Below are 23,071 nucleotides of genomic sequence, written 5' to 3' on the forward strand. Positions count from 1 at the left end.
GCTTCCACTCCAGGGCTCGCCAGCATGGAGGACAGTCTAAAGCAGCTCAGCCTGGGGAGACATCCCAACGGGGCAGGGGGCAGCCAGGCCCTGGCTGAGCTCCAGGAGCTTGCCCTGAAGTGGTTCATGGAGACACAGGCCCCCTTCATTCTGCAGAACGGTGCCCTGCCTCCTTGGTTTCATGGATTCATCACCCGCAAGTAAGGCTGCTTTCTACCCACAGGTCCCCATAGCCTACAGCTCCTCGGGGCTGCGAAAATGGTCTGGGAACTCTGGATCAGACTGGTTCCTGCCCTTTCCCTGGGCTAGGCAGGGGCCCTGGGAGGTGGTGGGCAGGGGAACAGACTGAGAGGCACCACAGCCTCTGGTGGTGGCTTCTGTGGGCAGAGTGGGGGAGAGCAACAGCCTCTACTTCAGCACAAGTGGAGAATGGCTGGGGCTGCCAGGCTGCCAGAGGACAGAAAGAGGGTCAGGCCCTGACTTAATGAGTAACTAGGGGACCCTATCATTTATCATCCAAACTAGAACACTATTAGTAACTAAACTAGGGGAACCGTTGTAAACGGGGCCATCCCAGGCAAACCTGGATGCACAGTTGCCCTAGGTATAAAGGCCAAGATATGGGTTTGGCTTTCTATTTGGGCTGGATCTCCAAGCAGCCAAAACATCTGATGAAGGAATGACAAATCCAGCCAGTCCTTAGGTCCTGGCAGGCACAGCCCCTGCACACACCCAGGGCCAGCTTTATGGGCACTGACTTGCACACCAGCATAGGGTCACCAGGGCTCCACATTTGGTTTAATGCTCTTCTGTCGCTCTCTTGAAATTCTAAATCATTTTGAACCAGGGGCCCCATGTTTTCATTTAGCACCTGGCCCTGCAAATTATGTAGCTGCATAGAGCAAGCACTCAGTATTTGGTGAGTAGTTGGGTGAGGGAATACGTATCTGGTCTGTGTACTGCCAAACCAGAAGACGGCTTGAATTTTTTCACCATGCCTCCAAAATATTTGGCACCATGTGGAAAATCTCTGTAGCTGCCTGAGATTGAAGGGGGCAGGAAGGGGAATGAGTCCATTTTAGCTGCTTCAGACATAGCAGCATCTTCTCCCTGCAGCAGCTCATGTGGAGTGCACATCTGCACAACTATACACAGTGGTTCTGAGGGAGGGACTCCCCACTAAACCTCAACATCTCCAGCTGTGTGGATTTATTCTTGCTGCACAGCCATCCAGGAGGAGAGTGAGTGGCAAGGGTCAGCACCCAGGGTGCCTGCTAGTGAGGCTGCCAGGGGACTGGGGGCTGCATATAGCTTCAGACCCTGACCCAGCCCCAGATAGTCTTGAACTTAATGAATTGGGCTCAGATAGACCACATACTGAGCCCTGATGGGCCACAGACCCCTCCAAAGGTCTGAGTGGCTCCCCTATAAAGGGTTGGAGGTCTGGGACCCAAAGGCATGGCCAGCAGGGATTCCAAGAGAGGCCTAAGTCAGGCTGCTCCTGCTGTTGTTAGGACACAGACCCCAGCTGATGGCATGTCCTCTGCCCAGGCAGACGGAGCAACTACTCAGGGACAAAGCTGTTGGGTCCTTCCTTATCCGCCTCAGTGATCGAGCCACTGGCTACATCTTGTCCTACAGGTAAGAGGGGAAGCCCTCAGGGCAAGCGAGCTCAGCCTACCATAACCTAGCCTTGCAGATTAGTGCAGAGGACCCACCGGCCCAGACTGACTAGCTTTCCCTGGGTCCTGACTCCTGACTCTCTCATTCATCCATCACATGCTCAGCAGACATTTCCTGAGCAGTGCTGGCCATATGCTAGGGATGAAGCCTTGACCTTCAAATGAGGTGACTGGGGGTCAGGGGAGAGGCTTCACAGAGGTGAACTTTGAGCCCAGGATAGAAGGAAGAATACAAGTTGCAAGGCAGAAGGGAGGGCGTTGTTGCGGTTTAGGGGGGCATCTCTGGTAGATGGAACAGCATGTGCGAAAGTACGGAGGATGAAAGACAAGGGTGCTGGGGGAGCTGCAGGTTGCTGGGTGCAGCGGAATACTTGGTTCCTTTGAAGGAATGCCTGGAGGGAAGGGTGGGAGAAACTTAGAAAGGACTTAGATGCCTGGCTGTCTGTAGACCATGAAGGATGATCTGGTTCAACATATTTGCACAGGTCCTTTACACAGCCTGTGGAGAGAGGACTAGAAGTCAGAGCTGGAGGTGTGGGGGGCACTGGGGACCCCTGGGATTGCCTGGATGTGAGATAATGAGGTCTGGGCTAGGGAAGGACAATGGGAATAGAGAAACTAAGACAAGGCAGCCAGGACAAAGGCAGAGATGGTGATGTCGGATCTTGTCGCAAGAGTACGAGTACGTCGGTCGGGAGGAGGGAGACAGAGGAGAGAAGGCGGCTTCCCTAAGTAGGAAGGTGGGCCAGCACTCCAGGGTCAACTTAAAAGGCTTCAGATTCGGATTCAAAATTGTCACATATTCAGAAGGCCCCCGTTCAAACCCTGACCTTGAGCAAGTTGCTTTGCTACTCTGTTCCCCCGTTTCCTCATCTGTAAAATGGGAATATGATAGTACCTGCTTCCTAGGATGGATGAAAGTGTGCAATCAGTTGATACATTTAAAAGTGCTTGGCACAATGCCTAAAACATAGTAAGGACTTTAAATAAATGTTAGCCATTCATTGTTAAAATATTTTTATTCTGACACTGTGCTACGCATTTTGAAATATACTAGCTCGGTAGTTTTCAAAAATCTTTTGAGCTTTAGGGATTTTTTTTCTTTCGTTTTGTTTCTTCCCAGATGAGATCTTAGGCAGAATACTAACTCCGCTCAAAGGCATATAAAAGAAAAATGAAACAGAATAGAGTCCCAAAACAGTCCCAAATGTTTGGTTACCAGATTTACAACAGAGGCGTCACTGCAATTCCGTGGAAGAAAGGCTTGTTTTTTCAATAATTGGTGCAGGAGCAATTGGATATCTAAATGGAAAACAATTACTGCTACCTCAAACCATACATGAAAGTTAATTAATTCCAGATGGATTGTAGATCCAAGAGAGAAAAGCAAAACAATACTATTTCTAGAAGCAAACAGGAAAACAATGCCATAGGTAAATGAAAATGTCTTTGAAAACGAGAGGCCAAGATTTTTTAAATAGGACACAAATAGGCACTCATCTTAAAAGAGTGATTAATTTGATTTCCTAAAACTAAGAATATTTATTTACTTGTTTTTCTTTTTTTTTGAGATGGAGTCTTGCTTTCTCGCCCAGGCTGGAGTGCAGTCGCGATCTCGGCTCACTGCTGGGACTACAGGCGCATGTCAACACGCCTGGCTAATTTTTGTACTTTTAGTAGAGATAGGGTTTCACCATACTGGTCAAGCTGGTCTCAATCTCCTGACCTCGGGTGATCCACCTGCATCGGCCTCCCAAAGTGCTGAGATTACAGGTGTGAGCCACTGCGCCTGGCCAAAATTAAGAAACTTTATAATTAAAAGACATTATTAAGAGAAGAAAAAGGTCAGGGTGCAGTCTTGGAGATGTTATCTATTAGAATGCATGTATCTAACAAAGGACTCAAATCCAGAATATATAAAGAACTCCTACAAATAAATAAGACAATAAATAAAAGCAAAAGACCTGAGCAGGCAGGCACTTTATCAAAAAGAAAAACCAAAACCTAGAAGGCCCATAAGCATATGAAATGGTGTTCAGCATCATTAGCTATCAGGGAAATGCAAATTAAAGCAACAATGGATGGCAATAGTGGAAAGACAGAATATGTGGAGCAACTGGAACTCTCATACACTGCAATTATTTTATTTTATTTATGAGACGAGTTTCACTCTTGCTACCCAGCTGGAGTGCAATGGCATGATCTCAGCTCACTGCAACCTCCGCCTCCTGGGTTCAAGCGATTCTCTTACCCCAGCCTCCCGTGGGATTACAGGCAACCGAGTACATATTCACCAAAAGATATGTACAAAAATGCTCACAGCAGCTTTATTTATAACAGCCCAAATCTGGGAACAACCTAAATGTCTATCAACAGAATAGGTACATGGTGGATTTTTCATTAACTGGAATATGACATATAAACAAGAAAAAAAAAAGAAATGAATCCCGCATGGACATGGATCACTCTCCAATATATAACGTTGAGTGCTAGACACAGAAGAGAAGTATTACGGAAGTTCTCTGATGGGCAAGACTAACCTACACTGATAGGCGTCAGAATAATGGCTACCTTCAGGGGACATTGACAGGATGTGAGCACAAGAAGGTCTTGGGGGCTGGAAAGGTTTTGTATCTTGATCTGAGTGGCAGTTACATGGGAGGGCTTCTATGTGGAAATCCATCAAGCTGCACTTTTGTGATGTATGCACATCATCATTTAGAAGTTATTCTTCTAGGAAAAAGGAAGGTGAAGAGGGTGGGATTTTAGGGTGGGACTTTACAGGCTGCAGAGGTGGTGGGAACTCCATCGTTGCAGCAGGGTGGGGAGTAGAGTGAGGTTGTTGTACAGGTGCAGAGTTAGATCTTGTCTTTATTTAAAACTTTGGTGTTTTGTACATTGTGGATTTTTTTCCCTGTATTTTGATTTTCTAAAATATTGCGTTATCAGTTTTCTTGATTGAGTTTTTTGGCACCCTTTTAAATTTCGCACCCAAGACGAGTGCCTCACTTGCCTCACCCCAGTCGCAGCCCTGCCCTCCCTGACTCCACCAGAACAGGCTTAGGTACTTCCCAGGGTCCCAGGGCCCCATGGTTTGAAAACCTCTCCCTAGTTTCCTGATGAACACACGCCATGGCTCCAAGTGGGGCACAGTGGCCCCAGGTCGGGTGGATCTGTTCTGGATCAAGAGCTGGGACTCATCTCCTGCACCCAGGCACAGAGCTCAGACCTTGGGCCAAGGCTGGGCTGCCTGTGATCAGCAGCCCCAGACCACAGGCAGTTGTGTTGCAGGGGCAACGATCGCTGCAGGCATTTTGTCATCAGCCAGCTTCGAAACCGGCGTTACATCATCTCAGGAGACACCCAGAGCTACAGCACCCTGGCTGAGCTTGTGCGCCATTACCAGGAGACACAGCTTGAGCCCTTCGGAGAGTCGCTGACTGCTGCCTGCCCCCGGGTAGGTGCCCCACTTACCCAGGATGAGGGTGGCGGGGCAGGGAGCCCAGGCCTGGGGTGTCCATCACTCAGGCTACCCCTTTTCAAGCCCTCCCTATTTACTATCATCCAGGGGCACTCCGTGTGGGGTCATGATCCCTACTGGACAAAGGGAGACTGTGGTGATGTCTTACCTGAGGTCAGGGACCTGGTGGGAATGTTTCAGTCCCTTACCAGCAGTGTCAGGCAGGCAGCTGGAGACTGGCTGGGCGTGTGTGACCACCTGCCTGCTGTATCTACATCCCCCCAGCCAGAGGACAATACTCTGTATGATGCCATCACCCGGGGCCTCCACCAGACCATCTTGGACCCGGAAAACCCGCCTGCCATGGCATCCCCCACAGTGGTCCCAGACAAGGCTGCCAGCCCCCGCTCTTCTCCAAAGCCCCAGGTCTCCTTCCTCCATGCACAGAAGAGCCTGGATGTGAGTCCCCAGAACCTCTCCCAGGAGGAAAGCATGGAGGTAAGGAGCATTCTGGGCCACGTAGAGTCAGGTTACCAGACCAGGGGTGTGAGTGCGGAGTTCCCAGTCAGACCCTGAGGCCAGGCCAACCACTCCCTCGGCTGTGGGGGATGAGACAGGCCCAGAAAGGTGCAGACCCAGCTTGGAATCACCCCGTTCACCCGTGCCATGGCCTGCCTCTGGCCAGCTAGATTTGGTTCAAGCCTCGGCTTGGCCATTTTCTAGCTTTAGGCAAGTCACATAACTTCTCTGAGCCTCAGTTTACCACGCCTGCGGTTCTTGTGAAGCTTGAATGAGAAAACGGATATGAAATGCCTGAACACCCCTTAGGAAGCTGTAGCATGGGGTGCCTGTGAGTCAGTACTTTATTCTTCTCCATGGCACTCCATGAGAGAGACTCAGAAAGAGCTTTCTTTTTTTTTTTTGAGACCGAGTCTCGCTGAGACACCCAGGCTGGAGTGCAATGGCGCTATCGTGGCTCACTGCAATCTCTGCCGCCTCCCAGGTTCGAGCACTTTTCTTGCCTCAGCCTCCCAAGCAGCTGGGATTACAGGAGCCTGCTACCACACTGGGCTAATTTTTGTATTTTTAGTAGAGAGGGGTTTCAACATACTGGCCAGGCTGGTCTTGAATTCCTGACCTCAAGTGATCCACCTGCCTTGGCCAAAGTGCTAGAATTACAGGCATTAGCCACCATGCCTGGACTTTTTTATTTTTATTTTTTGACAGAATCTCGCTCTGTTGCCCAGGCTGAAGTGCAGTGGCACCATCTCAGCTCACTGCAATCTCCGTTGCCTCCCGAGTTCAAGCAATTCTTCTGCCTCAGCCTTCCTAGTAGCTGGGATTATAGGTGCACACCACCATGCCCAACTTTTTTTTTTTGAGACAGAGTTTCGCTCTTGTTACCCAGGCTGGAGTGCAATGGCTCAATCTCAGCTCACCACAACCTCCGCCTCCTGGGTTCAAGCAATTCTCCTGCCTCAGCCTCCCAAGTAGCTGGGACTACAGGCGTGCACCACCATGACCAGCTAATTTTTGTATTTTTAGTAGAGATGGGGTTTCACCATGTTGACCAGGATGGTCTTGATCTCATGACCTTGTGATCCACCCGCCTTGGCCTCCCAAAGTGCTGGGATTATAGGCATGAGCCACTGCGCCCGGCCAACTTTTTTGTTTGTTAGTTAGTTAATTAATTAATTAATTCATTCATTCATTTATTTTTTGGTATTTTTAGTAGAGACAGGGTTTTGCTCTGTTGGCCAGGCTGGTCTCGAACTCTTGATCTCAGGTGATCTGCTTGCCTTGGCCTCCCAAAGTGCTGGGATTACAGGCATGAACTACCGCGCCTGGCCAAAAGATTTTTCTTTGTATCAGATCACAGCATGCTAATGGCTTCTCCTCATATTTAGAATAAAAGCTAAATGTTTCACCAGGTCACACAAGAGCCTCACCAGATGCCCTACTGCCCTCTGCTTCCTCACTGGAGGCTTCAGTGAGACCTTTTCTTTGGCTTCTTTGGCCATCTAGATCGTCCTTGAACATACTGACTTGCTCCCACCTCAGTGCCTCTGCACTGCTGTACCGTCTGCCTGAAATGCTCTTCCTACAGGATATCTGCATGGCTCACACTCTAACTGCATTCCATTCTCTTCTTAAATGTCACCTCCTCAGAGAGGCCCTCCTACATGACAGAAAATATTGCCTTTCCCACCTGCCATTCTCTCTAGCCCATGACCCTACTTCATTCTTTGTAGCACTTACCATGCCCCCAGACTCCATTGTCTTGTGATATATTCGCCCATCGTGTAGCACATCAAACCATATTGTGCTACACAGTACAGCAGTAGGCTGCCCATCTCCCAGATTAGAATATAAGCTCCCAAGAGTTGGTCTTGCTCACCAAAGTCTTTGGGCAGTGTCTGGCACATAGTTGGTGCTCACTAAATATTTGTTAAATGAGTGGTGGACTTAGAGATGGAGCATTCTGGAGGGAGATGCAGCAGTGAGTGGGTCTGGGGGCTCTGAGGGACCAGTGGACTACAATGGAGGTGGGAGGAGCAGGGGAGGGGGAAGTTGAGTGGGAGGTAGAGCTAGTGACCCAAGGCCTTGAATGCCAAGATAAAGAACGAGTCCTAGGCCGGGTGAGGTGGCTCAGGCCTATAATCCCAGCACTTTGGAAGGCCGAGACAGGCGGATCATCTGAGGTGGGGAGTTTGAAACCAGCCTGGCCAACATGGGGAAACCTCATCTCTACAAAAATACAAAAATTAGCCGGGCATGATGGCGGAGCCTATAATCCCAGCTACTCGGGAGGCTGAGGCAGAGAATCACTTGAACCCAGGAGGCGGAGGTTGCAGTGAGCCAAGATTGCACCACTGTACTCCAGCCTGGGTGACAGAGTGAGACTCCATCTCAAAAAACAACAACAAAAAGAACAAGTCCTAGAGCATGAGAGCTGGAAGGGACCCTGGGTGTCATGGATTCAACCCTTACATGTACAGGTGGGTAGACTACGGCCAAGACAGGGGGCTTTGGCTTATCTGAAAGAGGTTTTACTGGAGGGCATCTTAGTGATGGGCTGCCCCTTAAGACTTTCTTGTCCCTGTCTCTCCAGGCTTCCATCAGATTGCCCCCACTCCCTGAGAGGAGTTCCTCCCTCCTAGAAGAGTCTTTTGGAGGCCCCAGTGACATCATCTATGCAGACCTGAGGAAGATAAACCAGGCACGGCTAGGCTTGGGCACAGAGGGGTCCAGCAGGCATGGCCCAGTTCCAGCTGGCAGCCAGTCCTGTTCCCCAGGCAGTGAGGCCCAGAGGAGACTCTCAGATGTAGAACAGAACAGGTCTGATGGCCTGGTGCCCATCCTCTCTGGGGTGAACCCAGACCAGGGGCCCACAGAGTCTCCCACTTCATGGGGGTTCCTCCTGTCCTCCAGTTCTGATGCCATGGGGTCCCTGGGGGCTACCTGGAGGCAGGAGTTTCCAAAGTTGAGCCCAGAGGCTCAGCTCTGCTCCCAGGGCAGCTCTGAAGATTTCTATGAGTTCATTGGGACAGAAGGCCTCCTGCAGGGGGCCAGGGAGGCAGCAGACCAAGAAGGCAGTACCTATGAGCAGATCCCAGCGTGCGGGGGTGGCCCAGCCAGGGCCCCACATCCTGGGACCAGTCCCACATATAGCAAACTGTCGGTGCCCATGGACTCTGGCCACAAGAGGATCTCAGGGACCCCAGGGCTTCCAGAGGCTGGGAACACCTATGAGCAGATCCCAGCAACCAAGAGCAAGGAGACTGGACGGACACACAAGGTGAGCTCCATAATGGGGTGGGTCGGCTCCCGGCCCTTAGAGAGCACCGACCTGCAGCCCCCAGGCATGGGCAGGGCAGGTCACCACCACTGCCAAGCAGTGCCCGAATTTTCCAGCCCTATCATCTGCCTGGAAGTGGTGGTTGTGGGAGAGGCAGCTGCTAGATTTGGATGTAAGACAGGGGCTTCCCTTCTAAGAGCATTCTCTACAGCAGATCAGGGTTCCTGGCCCCTCCCTCTCAGCCTCTGCAGGGGTCTCAGAGCCTCTGGGAGCAGGAGAACGGCCCGTTAGCCCCTACTCCCTAGCCTTGTAGCTTTGGGCAAGACAAATTCCAGGGCAACCAGTTACACCGGAATTATGGAAAAACAACAGATAGCTTTTAGACCAGGCATGGTGGCTTACGTCTGTAGTCGTAACCTTTTGGGAGGTGGAGGCAGGTGGATCACTTGAGCTCAGGAGTTTGAGACCAGCCTGGGCAACATGGCGAAACCCCATCTTTATGAAAAAATACAAAACATTGCCAGGCGTGGTGGCCTGTAGTCCCAGCTACTTGGGGGGTAGAGGCAGGAGGATCGCTTGAACCTGGGAGGTCAAGGCTGCAATCAGTCAAGATTGTGCCACTGCACTCCAGCCTGGGAGACAAAGTGAGACCCTGTTTCAAAAAACAAAACGTTTTAAAGTATGTCTCAAATACCACAATTATTCCTTTATTTATCTGAAATTTAAATTTAGCTGGGCATCTGTATTATTACTTAGCAATCCTACCCAGGACCTCCATTTCCTCATCTGTAAAATGGGCTGATCCTCCGCTTGTACCCAGAGGCAGGTGCCTGGAGGATAATGCTAGACATCCTCTCCTGCTCAGGACACAGCCCAGAGATGGCTCTTGATGAACAGAGCTATTATTCTGAGGCTCTCTGTGATGGTGGTGGTGGGAGAGGCAGCTGCTAGATTTGGGTGTAAGATGGGGGTTTCCAGGCCCTTCTAAGGTCTTTCTCTGCAGCAGACCAGGAGTCCTTTCCCCTCCCTCTCAATTTCTGCAGGGGTCTAATAAGCAAGGAGAGGGGACCAGGAATGTGGAGGGTAGTGGCCAGGAGTGGGGCTGGTCCAGGGTTCCCAGGGAGGCAGATGAACTCTCTGGAGCCCTCAATCCCAACCATACTCTGCCTTTGCCTGGAGACAATGAAACCTGGGAGTCCCCTCCCCATGGGCAAGGCCTCTGATCTCAGGCACAAGATCTTCCTGCCCAGACTCCTAGTGGAAAGATCTTTCCGGGAAGTGCTGACAACTCCTCCCTCAGGGCAGGGCTGTACCCACACACCCCGTGGATAGCAGCCTTCCAGATCCTGACCCTCCGGGGAGCACAGACCTGGCAGTGGACAGTCCAGAAAACCTCAGAGGCCACATCCCATGTCTGCTTTCGCCCTGCAGCTGTCCCATGTCCTCTTCCATCCCTGAGGCCTTGGGTGCAGCCTCACCCCACCCTACCTCGAACACCAATGCATCCCGAGGCTGCCAGCTGCAGGTCAAGGGAGACCAGGGAGGCTCACCACCCTTCCTATACTCCTCTTTCCCCTCCTCTCCTTAGCCAGAAGAGGGTGAGCCCTGCATCCAGAATTGGAGAGCTAAAGGTGGGATTTCAGGCACTGGGACAGGCCTGTGGCATCAACCATCAGAATTCCAACTTGGCCTCATTTCTTGGGCTTGGGGTCCCAACCCAAGGTCAATGAGGGGTCCTCGGAGCCTGGGTCTTTCCCTCCCTGTCCAGCAACCCCAGACCCCAGTATCTTCTCCTTCCTTGCAGCCTGATAAGCTTCGGAGGCTCTTCTTCACCGACAGGAGGCACAAATTCTGAGGGCCTGGCATCTGGCAGCCCACCAGTGGGTTTCCTGGTACCCAGGCCATGCCAGGGGTTATCGCAAAGCCCTCAGCTCACTTGAAGGCACCGTCTGAAACTTCAGACTCATCCAGTCTGCTACAGAACTAGGCTCAAAGACAGCCGAGGTGCCTGCCCGAGAGCAGGTAGAAGAGGACCTTCCAGCTGCCTGCAGCTCCTGCCTATATCCTCCTTTCCTTCTGCCTCCCATCCATGCAGAGGAGGGAATCAAGGCTGGAGAGGAGTAAGCCTGGCCAAAGGCGGGGGTCAGCACCCCCATTTCCCAGATGAGCATGCTGAAGCCCAGGCGGACTGGCTAAACCTGCCTCCCACTACTGAGCACTTACCAAATGTGTGGCAGGCCGTGTACTGGAACAGACACCTTTCTAACTGGCCAAGTGACATCCTGCAATTGCTATTGGGAACAAAACCAGTTCCCCTCCTTGTGGCCCCATCAGCGAAAAGGAGGGGAGGGCCAGAAGCCACATCCTCTGCTTCTGCCTCATGGTGATTGGAGCAAGAAGCCAGGAAATAGCAGGGAAGGCCTAGCCTCAGAGGCGATGGCTGACTCTGGAAGCAGCTGGGCTCCTGGGGACCTGCCCCTTGGCTCCTGTCTTCTGCCCCCATCCCACCCTCGCTGTGCAAGCTGGGCAGATCCTAAGGGCATGGCATCCAGTCCAACCCCTTTGTGCTGTAGATGAGGAAATGAGGCCCACAGAGGAGCAGCAACCTGCCTGGGGCTGCACAGCCAGCCAGGGCCTGAGCAGAAGCCTGTGGTCTGGTAGGGCAAGCCCAGCTGGCTGCCTGGGATGCACTGTTGGGCTGTATCTGGTGCCAGCCAGTGGGCACATGGTGGCTATTTCTATATAACCAGGTCACCCTCACCTGCCCTGTGGCTCCAGTTAGTCCTGACTTTGACAGGTGGCTCGTGAGCCCCACCCATGAGACCCAGACCCAACCTGGTGGCCCGGCCCTCCAAAGAGCCCTCAGGGCCTTGCCCAGGCACCGGAGGCACCAGCATGGGCAGAGGGCAGTCAGGCCGCTCACTTCGGCTGTACCCTCAGGTCAGGCTGGCTCTTCCTGGATCTCTGTCTCTCAGGAAACTTCCTGTTTTGTGTGTCACTTCCTTTCCTATCCACATGTCCCCTTCTCTGTAAGGGTGGACAGCTGGCTTGCTGCCCGGCTCCCCATTACTCCCAGCCCAGGATGCAGAAAACAGAAGTGATCATCTCCCGAGACAGCACCATAGGTGCCCCTCCTCCCTGCCCTGACCCTGGGCAGAGCTGCCTCAGGTCGCATTTGTGGGAAGTCTACCCTTAGTGACCACTCGGCTATGCAGCTTCTGAAATATAGGCCTCTAAGAGTCCCTCTCTCCTTGGGGGTTGCAAGGATTGAGACAGAAGCAACTGCCCCTGTGCCTGAAGTGTGGTCAGCGCTCCCGAATGTTAACCAGAATTCTCAGGGAATTCACGGAAGGCTAGGGGCCTGGATGAGTTTTCCTCCTGAAGGCACACACGCTGAAATCAAAGCTAGTGCCTAAAGCAGGAGGCACTGCCTCACGCTGAGAGCTGAGGCACCCATGGTGGGATTTCAAGGATCAGAAGCAAAGATACCCTCAAGCATTTCCTAACATCAGCAAAATGGAGAACACAGGGATGCAAAAGTGTTTTATTACCAGGAGTTCACAAATCTGTGGACAGCACACACCAGTGAGGATCCCACGGTGTTGGGGAGGTCAGGCAGGGTGGTCCTCATGACCCAGAGGCAGAGCCAGGGGCAAGAGCCCTTGGGCCCACTGCTCCCACACTTCACATTGTGAAGGAGGCTGGGAGAAGGGGAATAGGCAGGCGTGGGGGGCAGCCCAGCCTTGGGTTTTGGAAAAAATTGCATAGCTCGTTAAAACCCTGACCTCTTTTTTTTTTTTTTTCCCCCTGTCCTGGGTGACCAGGGTGTCTGCCAGCACTTGGACACGTCAGACCCCACCACGTCCTGTTGGTTGATCTGCCTTTCCCTCTGGGAGCTGGGGAGCATTTCTGGATGGGAAGAGGACTGAGGGTGGGGAGGGCCTGGAGAGGGGCCATGGGTCCTGGGGCTGGACCACAGCGGGGCTGTGGGAAGGGTCCTAACCATCACACACCCCCTTCCTGGTTAGTTTTTTTTGCTGAAAGGGCCACAGGAAATATTCGTGGTGTAAACCCCAGAGGCTGCCACTGCTTTCCTGGGGAGCTTGGAGGCCATGCCCACGTGACCGCAGGGCAAGATGGTGGACTCCAGACCCCTGCAGCCTTGGCCGTGTCCTCAGATCCGGATGTGGAAAGTGCTGGAAAGAGAGGGCAAGAGAGAGTGAGAGGCCCTGGCTTGGGCAGGTAAAGGCTCCTCAGGGAAAAGCACACCAGGCCCCAGCCCCACGCTGGATGGTGCCTCATTAGGACCCCCTGCAGACAGGATGCGAGTCATCAATACCAAGGGAAGGCAGGCTTGCGGGGGACAGCGGTGCCCAGGGAGCTCTGCCCCTAGTTATCACTGAAGGGGCCCCTGGGTCTTCAACCTTCACATCAGAGTCTGGCCCTCCAGGGGACAAGGGCCAGTCACACATCAAGGGCAAGGGGGCCTTGACTGTGACCTCCTGCTCCCTGGCCACACACCACGCTCACAAACAGCAAGTGATAGGGGCTGCAGCCCCAGCATCCCGGCCTGCCCTCCCCTGCCCTGTTCTGCCAAGCTTAGCCCCTCTAGTGGCAGCACCTGAGGAAGTCAGGGGCCTTAGCGATCATGTCCTCGAAGTCAGCAAAACCCAGCTTGCCATCACCGTCCAGGTCGGCCTCCTCAATGACCTTGTCACACACAAGCACCACCTCGTCCTCATCCAGCTCCGACTTTGTGAGCCGGGCCAGCGTCAGCTCCAGGTCCTCCTTGCAGATGAAGTTGTCAGTGTTGAAGTCTGTCGGGTGGGGGTTGGACATGTTCAAGCCTGGGCTGGGTGCACCCAGGGACCCCTACACCATAGCTCTTCCTCCCAGCTGGTCACACTACCTCCACCAGCTTCTGATGTCCCCAGAGCATCTCCATGTACATTCTTGGGATCCTGGATCCCTGCCCCCAACAGGGCTCACCCACCAGGCATAGCTTAAACACCCACATCCACCACCTCAACAACCCCACTTCCAACCACATCCTGGAACAGGTCAAAAGTCCAAATCTGAGGTTTCCTGAGAACTTCAGGCATAGGTGGGATAGCCTTCCCTGGCTTTAGCCCAAAGCAGACCCTGTGTTCCCTTTAGACTTCCAGAGCTAAGGAAACCAGGGAACAGAAAGGCCATGTGATTGAATCAAGGTCAGAGAGTCACGTGGAGATGGAGCAGGGATTCTGATTGGAGCCTGTGTGAGTCTGAGACCCAGGTTTTCTCAGCTGCACCACACTGCTTCAGTGGTGTGTGGCCAGGAGCCATGATGGCTCAGAAGACTCGGAATCATGGGCCCTTAGAGAGGGCCCATGCCTAGCCTTTGTGCACACAGCAGGGAACATGGTTTGATTCTACCCAGCAAAAGGCAACACTACTGCTCAAAGAACAGCAGAACGGTTCAGAGGACCAAGCCACGTGTGGCCACATCAAAGTGAACTCTGTCTTCTTACCATTTTCAGCCCAACTACCAGATCTGCACACCTGCTGTTTCTTCTGCCTGGGTTGCCCTTCCCAGCAAACTCCTGGTCCAAATTTTGGCTCACACATCACCTCCCAGTAGCAGAGCTTTCTAGCAATAAGGGTCCTCTCCCCAACAAATGAGCTTCTCCTGCCCACTGGGCAAACTCTGACATGAACAGTAGCGATGAAGACCCAAGATGTGAGCATAACATGCTCTTTCTCATTTAATTTTCAGAGCAAACCTATGAGATAGGCACAATTGAATCCCCACTATACACATGAAGAAACAGGGAGATGAAAGGGAGAAGCACCTGCCTGAGGTCACATCCGTGGTCATTGTTGGATCCTACAGCCCAAGCTCTTAGGGGTGACTCTACCCTGTCTCTGCACAGGCCTGTGCACAACTCTAGGGTAGTGGCAGGTAGGATTCATCTTTGCCCTTGACATGGGACACAGCAATCTCTACAAAGATTTGCTGGTTGGCTGGATTCCTGTGGCCATTTAATATGAGTAAACTGAGGCCAGAAGTGAGATGATTCTTGTTGCTCATGAGGCCCCAGGCCTCCCTAGCACCAGAATCACCCTGGCTGCCTTTCCCCACTCCACCCCCAGCCTAGGGCAGCAAGGGAGCCACAGTTCTTCTATATGTTCCTGTGCCCGCTGGTCCATGCGACCTGCACTCCCGTCTTGGGCAGACAGCAGCCCTTCCCAGGAGCAAAGCTGTGGGGTTCGAGACTGGGCTGATGTTGGGTGGAATCTGGGAAGCTTTTTATATGAGCCATGTGGGCATAGTTTGTGGAGGGTAGACTAGCAGGTATCTTCTTTCTGACATGCAAGCAAAATGTGGGTGTACAGACAGAAACCGAAGTCCTCCGAATTCAACACGACAACTAGAAAGGGAATCATCAGCTCCCGGAAGGCTCTGCTGCCTTGGGGTCCAGCGTCTGATCAAAGGTGCTGAGGACAGGAGGTTTGACCTTGACTCTTTGGGTCTAGGATGGGTCCTAGCCCCTCCGTGAGCCTTAGCCATCTTAACTGAGGTCTGTCTGAGGATCTGACACAAGTCCCCATGGGTCTGTTAGGCCCGCACAGCGGGTGAGGTCGTGGATGTGAAGTTTTCTCCCTGTGGCTGTGGGAGAAGCGAGTCCTTGGCTCGTGAGTACCTGCTGCCCCCTGGTGGCTGGTGAGGCAGCAGGCCCACGGGCAGGGCTGGGCGGTGTGACCCAGTGGCCCTACTTCTGGCAGTGTTAGGGGGCTCCAGAGGCCCCCCCTGCAGGCCTGGCCTCACCACCATGGCGGAGGCAGCCTGTCCAGCTCCTCCATTTTACACCTCAAAGCTGCTGAGTGATCTTTCTAGAAAAGAGAGCTACACTTCCCCACTGGAAACCCTACAGTTGCCCTGGTGTCCTGAGTACTAGGTCCAAACTCCTTGGCTGGCTCTCACAGCCTGGCCCCAAATCACCTCTCCGACTCACACCGCCCCCGCCCCACCACCTTCCAAGTTCCTCCACCTCCTTATCAAGCTCTGCGCTTCCCTGAGTCTGCACGGGCTGCGCCGTCTGCCAGGCCTGCCCGCCCTGCTTCTCCATTCCAAGCCTCTGCTGCCTCTGCCTACAGGTCATGCTTGCGACCCCTCTCATACTCACCACCCAACCTGGGGTGGGCGAGTGCCTCCCTCCTCTGTTCTCAGGACTCCCACAGATGTCTCTCAGGCACTGATGTCTCCCTTGGCCAGCCCACTGGACAGGCACTCTTCAGAGGACAGATCAGTCTTACTGTCCTTGGTGTCCCCAGGGCAGGAGGCAGTAGTAATCAGACAGCCCGAGGGCCCCAAATACTGCCCCCCTCACATTCAGGGCCCCCTCCTTCAGCCCTAGTTACCATAGATCTTGAAGGCATAGTTTGCCTTGAGCTCTCGGGGAGCCGACTCGCAGAGCACGGAAAACATGTCCACAAAGTCGTTGAAGGTCAGGTTCCCCTCACCATCCTCGGAAAACGTCTCCACAATCCTTTCTTTGAAGGGATTCTCCTGAAGAAAACACACGACACACACAGCAATCACTGTGGGTGCAGGGTAGGTGGGAGGGCCCAGCAGCCAGACTGCCGACAGTCTACGTGACCCTGGAGGATGGACGGAAGCCTCTGTTTCCCTATCTGTAAAAAGGGAATCATAATAGCACCTTTTAAGTGAATCGTGAGGGGACTGAATGAGCTAAAGTATGTAAGGTGTTGAGACCAGGCCCGGCACATGTAAGAGCTCGGGAAGCATTCTGTTGGGTCATGTCACATCATCAAGATGGGCACAGCCAGGGATAGTGGTGCACTCCTGTAGTCCCAGCTATTTGGGAGGCTGAGGTGAGGGAACCACTTTAGCCCAGGAGTTTGAGGCTTCAGTGAGCTATAATTGTCCCACTGCACCCCAGCCTGGGTGACAGAGCAAGACCCCCTCTCCAACAAAAAAAAAAAAATGCTGAACCCAGCCAATGTGTTCTCACCAGAGGCACTGCCTCATCTGAAGCGGAAACAGGGGTTCCTCCTGTTATGCAGAAGAGCACACACAGGCTCTGCCTGGATGTGTAGGGCACGTCCAGCAGAAGATGATGACAGCACAGGGCACTGGCAAACCTCAGCTCAGGCTGCGTCAGGCCAAAATTGTGGGAGGTGAATGTAGGGTCAGATAACGGGGCCAGACAAGCAGTAAGAGTCACAGAGCCAGTTCAGGCCGACGCCTGTCATCGCTCTGCTCCTGTGAATTCTCTCAGACCACCTTGGATGCCGCCTCCCTCAGGGAGCTGCACACGGACGCCTTCCTCTGATCCTCAGATCACTCGTCCAGAGCCCTTCCATCCCACCTAAGCTAGCACTTGGCTAGCCCCATTCTGTGCCCAGCCCAGGCCGGTGCAGGAGGTTCAGAGACAGACCACTTGGGTCCCACTCATGAGTGCCTCACCCCCTCCAGCAACCCTCTGAGCCTGCTCTCGAGCCCCTGTGGGACAGGCGGGGTGCCTGTCCATGGCCGAGACTGGGGCCCACTGAATCTCAGGACTGGGGTCACAACCAGAGTACAGGCCCCAAGTGGATGTCATACGGCACTCTGATCCCACCTTCAAGCCACACATCCCAGGCCTGGCAAGGGGCTACTGATGAAGTCCCACTGTAACGGGGAGTTGTGCCCCAAATGCCTTCTCAATATGGAGTTCACTTTGCATATTATGGATAAGGAATTCCTGAAATGAAACACTCAAATATACATGGTCTGAGGACCAGGAGCATCAGTCTCTCCTGGGAGCTTGCTCAAAAAGCAGAATCCCGACTCGACTCCTCACTGAGAAGTGATGCTGTGGATGACCACCATGCTGACCTCAGTGAGAAGCCACGGCCAGGCACAGGGAAGACAGAAACACCATCTAACGGAGCAGATGCAGGCCTGCCAAATGTAGCAGGTCTGGAGCCACTTAACAAAGGGACAAGAAGATGAGTGGCCACCGATGTACAGCACCCCTACCGAGCCCACATGGCTTATTTATTCAGAGTGCAAATGAGGAAACTGAGGCACAGAGAGGTTCTGTGATCTGCTCAGAGACACGCAGACACAAAGGGTGGAGCTGGGTTCAGCCCAGACCTGGGGGCCTCTGCTGCTAGTCTGGGGACAGGCGCAGACCCTCTGCCTGCAGCGCATACCCCCTGCCCACCAGGGGTATGTGCAACAAGGCCCTGCACATACCCGCAGCTCTGGCATCTGGATGATGAGGCTCATGGGCACGTGGACGATGGGGCTCTTCCTGTAGTCCATTGGGACGAGGTTGGGGGCCAGCTCGTAGAATCGCGAATGCAGCCTTGGAGAAGAACAGAGGAAAAGTACTGTAGGGGGCGCCGTCCCTGGGTCCCTGCGACCTGATGCTGCCCCCTAGGCTTCTGCCTCTGCAGACCCTCCTCAGCCGGGACGAGGCGAGGGGCCAACTGGAGGCTCTCAGCTCTGCCTGACAGGGTGTGGGGTTGGGAGGGAGGTGAGTTTTGCCAGGCCCCTGTGGTGATAACCAGGTTGTGTCCTATTTCCACCGCACCCACCCCATCAGCACCACTACCATCACCCCATCCCTCACTCCTTGGGCCTGCATCCAAGTCTTAATTTCTTCCCCTTCAGGCTCTCATAGGGTTTTCTGTGGTGGGGGTACTGTGCTAAGCACTCAACACATCACCTAATTTAATCCTCCTCCGCATCACTGTGCAGACAGATGCATCCTGACTCTAGTTTACTGCTTAGCAAACTGAGGGCTGAAGAGGTTAAGAGTGATTTATCTAAGGACACATAACTGGGGAGCATCAAGGGCCATGGGTGGAGCCCAAGCTGGGAAATCCAAGCAGAAACTCTTAGTCACTCTTCCTCCTGCCACTCCTGAGGGTCCATCAAAACCTGAGCCCACTGCGTGGCCTGATCGCCCACAACTTAGGCCCAGAGGTTAGATCTCCCTGGGAGAGCTCTCGGCAGCCCTCACCCCCTCAGGAAGGCCCTGTGAATGGGCCACCCATAACCTCTCTAGCTGGGGGCCACTGAGACCCAGCCCACTACCCTGCTGGGCCTGGCCCTCCCTCTTCACTGGTGGGTTAGGTCCCTAGCTCCTGTCCCATACTCCGGAAAAGGAAGCCCACCTCAGCATGCTGCATGGACCCTCAAAGGTGTGAGGCATCCTGGCACTGTCTCACTTGGAAGTGAGTTTGCTGAGCAGTAAACTGGAGTCAGGGTCCCTTCTTCCCTGACCCCTGCCCATTATTCAGTCTTTCTTTGTCCTCTGTCCCCTTGCCCATGTCCCTGTCATTCCGGAGAACAGCCTGCCATCCCAAGACAGGTTCAAGATATATTCAGATGAACTTGTGAGCCAGGTGTGGTAGCCTATGCCTATAATCCCAGTGTTTGGGGAGGGTGAGGTGGGGGGACCACTTGAGGCCCAGAGTTTGACCAGTCTAGGCAACATAGCAAGACTCTGTCTCTACAAAAATAAAAATAAATTAGCCGGATATGGTGGCTCAGTCCTAGCTACATGGGAGGCTGAGGCTGGAGGATCACTTGAGCCTAGGAATTGGAGGCTACAGTGAGGCTATGATTGCCCCACTGTATTCCAGCCTGGGCGACAGAGCAAGACCCTATCTCTAAAAACAAAAATTGTGTTCATTAAGTGCTGCCATGGGTGGGACAAGTGTTTTTAAGTGACCTGACCCAGTGACACACCCCAGGTCCACCTTTAGCAAGCCATTCAGCACAGCCACCCAACTCTCCCTTAGATTCTACCAATTCTTGTGGTCCTGTGCCTAGCTGTCCTTAGCAAGGCACTTGACTACCTACCCAGCTCAAACAGGTAATAACACCAGCTATGGTTTAGCAAGCGCTTCCTCTGTGCCGGCCCTGGTCTGACCCTCTGTGTGGATTGCTTTACTCGTTTTAATCCCCAAATCACCCTGAGAGGTAGGTATTAGTCTTCCATTTTCAGGTGGGAAAACTGAGGCTCAAGAATCAAGTGTCTGCCCCATCCTACACAGCCAATGAGCAGTGAGGACAGGACTTGAACCCAGACTCCAGCCACTTGGTTCCTCCCTGAAAGTCAAGCCCTAGTCAGCATATCCTTCCCTGGTTCAGAGCCTGTCCAGGGCAAATGAACAGTAAAATGCTACAGGCGCACTTTGCCAGTCACGCATCCCTGTAAAGTCACACATCCCTAAACTCACACAGATGTGCCGTGATTTGGGGACAGAGCTGGAGGGAAAACCTCAAAACTTGTACTTTGGGTGGGAGGAGGCTCAGAAAATGCCAGGGTGGTGGGCTCAGGCTGTGACTCTCCACAAGGGGGCACTCGAGGACTTTCTTTGCTCCTATTTCTTGTGTAGAGAAAAACTACTCTTTTTTTTTTTTTTTTAAAACACCATTCCCAAATAAGGTATGACCACTGGTTTCAAAACCAGTGATGTTGGGGGTTGACCTATACCTCCGAAGTTTTGTTGGATGACAGCAGCAGGAGCATGAAGTCAGGCTGAGGTTGGAGCCCTGCCTACATCTCTCACTAGCAGCAAGGGTAAGTGGGTTAATCCACCGGAGAATAAGTTTCCCTATCAGTAAGCAGGGGCTGTTTTACTGTTCTCACACTTGTATTAAATAGGATGGTGTTCATAAAACCACTGGCCTTTGGCCGGGCGCGGTGACTCACGCCTGTAATCCCAGCACTCTGGGAGGCGGATCACAAGGTCAGGAGCTCAAGATCAGCCTGGCCAATATGGCGAAACCCCGTCTCTACTAAAAATACAAAAATCAGCCAGGTGTGGTGGTGGACACCTGTAGTCCCAGCTACTTGGGAGGCTGAGGCAGGAGAATTGCTTGAACCTGGGAGGTGGAGGTTGTGGTGAGCCGAGATTGTGCCACTGCACTTCAGCCTGGAGGACAGAGTGAGACTCTGTCTCAAACCAAACCAACCAACCACTGGCCTTAAACTGGCAGCTTTTAGCATGGTGCCTGACATGTCAGGGGCTCCTGGAGGGGGTGGACTAGGGAGAGAGGCTGTGGGTGCTCAGCAGGGTTGAGGAGGTATCTTCTGCGGTAGGAAGGCCAGCTTCTACCCTGGTACACAGATCTGTTCTGAAACAATAACTAAAGTCACTTTGAAATTTTTCTTTAAAGAAAAATCCAAGGAGAATTTGAAATCCCAAATCACTGTGACAAAAACTCTAGGCATTGTCAAAGAACTACATCTCTGCACCTCTCCCCCAGTAAAGGGTGCTGAGTTCAAGAAGAGCTATATATTAGTCTGACCGTAACATCCAGGACCGGAAACAATACTTATGCTACTGGAAATGCTCCAGAGTATGAGGCAAGAAATGTGAAAGTTCCCACTTTATTTTACAAAGTTAACAAGAACCCTGATAGCAGAATCTAATAGGTACCAGAATGGACCAATGGCACTTATATACATACATGAAAAAGTCATAAAATAACCTCCTGGGGGCCAGGCACAGTGGCTCGTGACTGTAATCTCAGTGTGCTTTGGGAGGCCAAGGTGAGAGAACTGCATAAGGCGAGGAGCTTGAGATCAGCCTGGGCAATGTAGTGAGACCCTATCTCTATAAAAAAAATTGAAAAATTAGGTGGGTGTGATGATATGCATCAGTAGTCCTAGCTACTCAGGAAACTCAAGTAGGAGGATCTCCAGCCTGGACAACAAACAGAGTGAGACCCTGTCTCTAGAAAAAAAAAATTATAATAATAAGTAAAGAAAGGAAAAATAACATATTGTTAAATCAAGTCCAAGAGTTTAAAAGAATAATATGTTAGGACCAAGTAGAATTTATTCCAGAATGCAAAGATAGTTTGATATTTAGAAGTCTGTGACTACAAATCATATTAAGCAAGAAACATTTTGACCAATTAGATAGATGCATTTATGACTATGTGTGAACACAGAAAAATATCTGAGAAGTTATATATCACATGTTTACACTGACCGTCCCTCCAAGGTGAGAGTAGAGAGGCATGAAAAGAAGGAGGCTTTTACTTGTTACTTCACCCACTTCTCGACTGTTTGTTTTTTTGAGACGGAGTTTCGCTCGTTACCCAGGTTAGAGTGCAATGGCGCGATCTCGGCTCACTGCAACCTCCACCTCCTGGGTTCAGGCAATTCTCCTGCCTCAGCCTCCCGAGTAGCTGGGATTACAGGCACGCGCCACCATGCCCAGCTAATTTTTTTTGGTATTTGTAGTAGAGACAGGGTTTCACCATGTTGACCAGGATGGTCTCGATCACTTGACCTCGTGATCCACCCGCCTCGGCCTCCCAAAGTGCTGGGATTACAGGCTTGAGCCACCGCGCCTGGCCCGACTGTTTGATTTTTAAAAGTATTTATTCATAGAAATTCAGTTGTTGTTTTTTTTCTCTGAGACAGAGTCACATTCTGTCACCCAGGCTGGAGTGCAGTGGCGCCATCTTGGCTCACTGCAACCTCCACCTCCTCAGTTCATGCTATTCTCTAGGTTTCTTTTTTTTTTTTTTCTTTTTTGAGACAGAGTTTCGCTCTTGTTACTCAGGCTGGAGTGCAATGGCACGATCTCGGCTCACCGCAGCCTCTGCCTCCTGGGTTCAGGCAATTCTCCTGCCTCAGCCTCCTGAGTAGCTGGGATTACAGGCACGCGCCACCATGCCTGGCTAATTTTTTGTATTTTTAGTAGAGATGGGGTTTCACCATGTTGACCAGGATGGTCTCGATCTCTTGACCTTGTGATCCACCCGCCTCGGCCTCCCAAAGTGCTGGGATTACAGGCGTGAGCCACCGTGCCTGGCAGTTCATGCTATTCTCATGCCTCGGCCTCCCAAGTAGCTAGGATCACAGGCACCTGCCACCACACTGGGCTGGTTTCTTTGAATTTTTAGTAGAGATGGAGTTTCACCATGTTGGCCAGGCTGGTCTCGAACTTCTGACCTCAAGTGATCTGCCCGCATCAGATCAGCCTCCCAAAGCGCTGAGATTACAAGCATGAGCCACTGCACCCAGTCAAAAGTATTTTAAAGCATATGTTATTTTGCCAATTAAAAAAAAAAAAACAACTGGCCAGGCTCATGCCTATAATCCCAGC

The 23,071-nt window shown here is 52.4% G+C and overlaps 2 protein-coding genes across 3 annotated transcripts in view; one reads left to right on the forward strand and one right to left on the reverse strand.

Annotated features, from left to right (window-relative positions):
- On the forward strand, positions 1–15,979 carry SH2D7 (SH2 domain containing 7). Of its 2 annotated transcripts, XM_002759834.6 has the most exons (6): positions 1–200; positions 1,552–1,641; positions 4,974–5,139; positions 5,428–5,640; positions 8,255–8,941; positions 10,746–15,979. In XM_002759834.6, the coding sequence occupies exons 1-6, from the start codon at positions 25–27 to the stop codon at positions 10,794–10,796; spliced, it is 1,383 nt and encodes a 460-aa protein (XP_002759880.4). In that variant the 5' UTR covers positions 1–24; the 3' UTR covers positions 10,797–15,979. The 2 variants fall into 2 exon arrangements, with proteins under 2 accessions (XP_002759880.4, XP_054095496.2); XM_054239521.2 differs by lacking the exon at positions 10,746–15,979 and having other exon boundaries at positions 8,255–9,668.
- The window catches only part of CIB2 (calcium and integrin binding family member 2), a 24,041-nt gene continuing 13,439 nt past the window's right edge, over positions 12,470–23,071 (reverse strand). Inside the window, exons 3-6 of the mRNA XM_035259378.3 lie at positions 18,186–18,297; positions 16,343–16,490; positions 13,563–13,758; positions 12,470–13,137 (exon numbers count right to left, since the gene is read on the reverse strand). Coding sequence (XP_035115269.1) covers positions 13,116–13,137; positions 13,563–13,758; positions 16,343–16,490; positions 18,186–18,297 — 478 coding nt within the window. The 3' untranslated portion in view covers positions 12,470–13,115. The remainder of the gene's footprint in view (positions 13,138–13,562; positions 13,759–16,342; positions 16,491–18,185; positions 18,298–23,071) is intronic.

Source organism: Callithrix jacchus, chromosome 8, assembly GCF_049354715.1.
Source record: "Callithrix jacchus isolate 240 chromosome 8, calJac240_pri, whole genome shotgun sequence".
Classification (NCBI taxonomy): Eukaryota; Metazoa; Chordata; class Mammalia; order Primates; family Cebidae; genus Callithrix; species Callithrix jacchus.

Coding starts and splice junctions, on each gene's coding strand:
- SH2D7 (XM_054239521.2), top strand. CDS start 25: ATGGAGGACAGTCTAAAGCAGCTCAGCCTGGGGAGACATCCCAACGGG. Junction 201..1,551: donor CATGGATTCATCACCCGCAA/GTAAGGCTGCTT, acceptor TCCTCTGCCCAG/GCAGACGGAGCAACTACTCA. Junction 1,642..4,973: donor GGCTACATCTTGTCCTACAG/GTAAGAGGGGAA, acceptor GTTGTGTTGCAG/GGGCAACGATCGCTGCAGGC.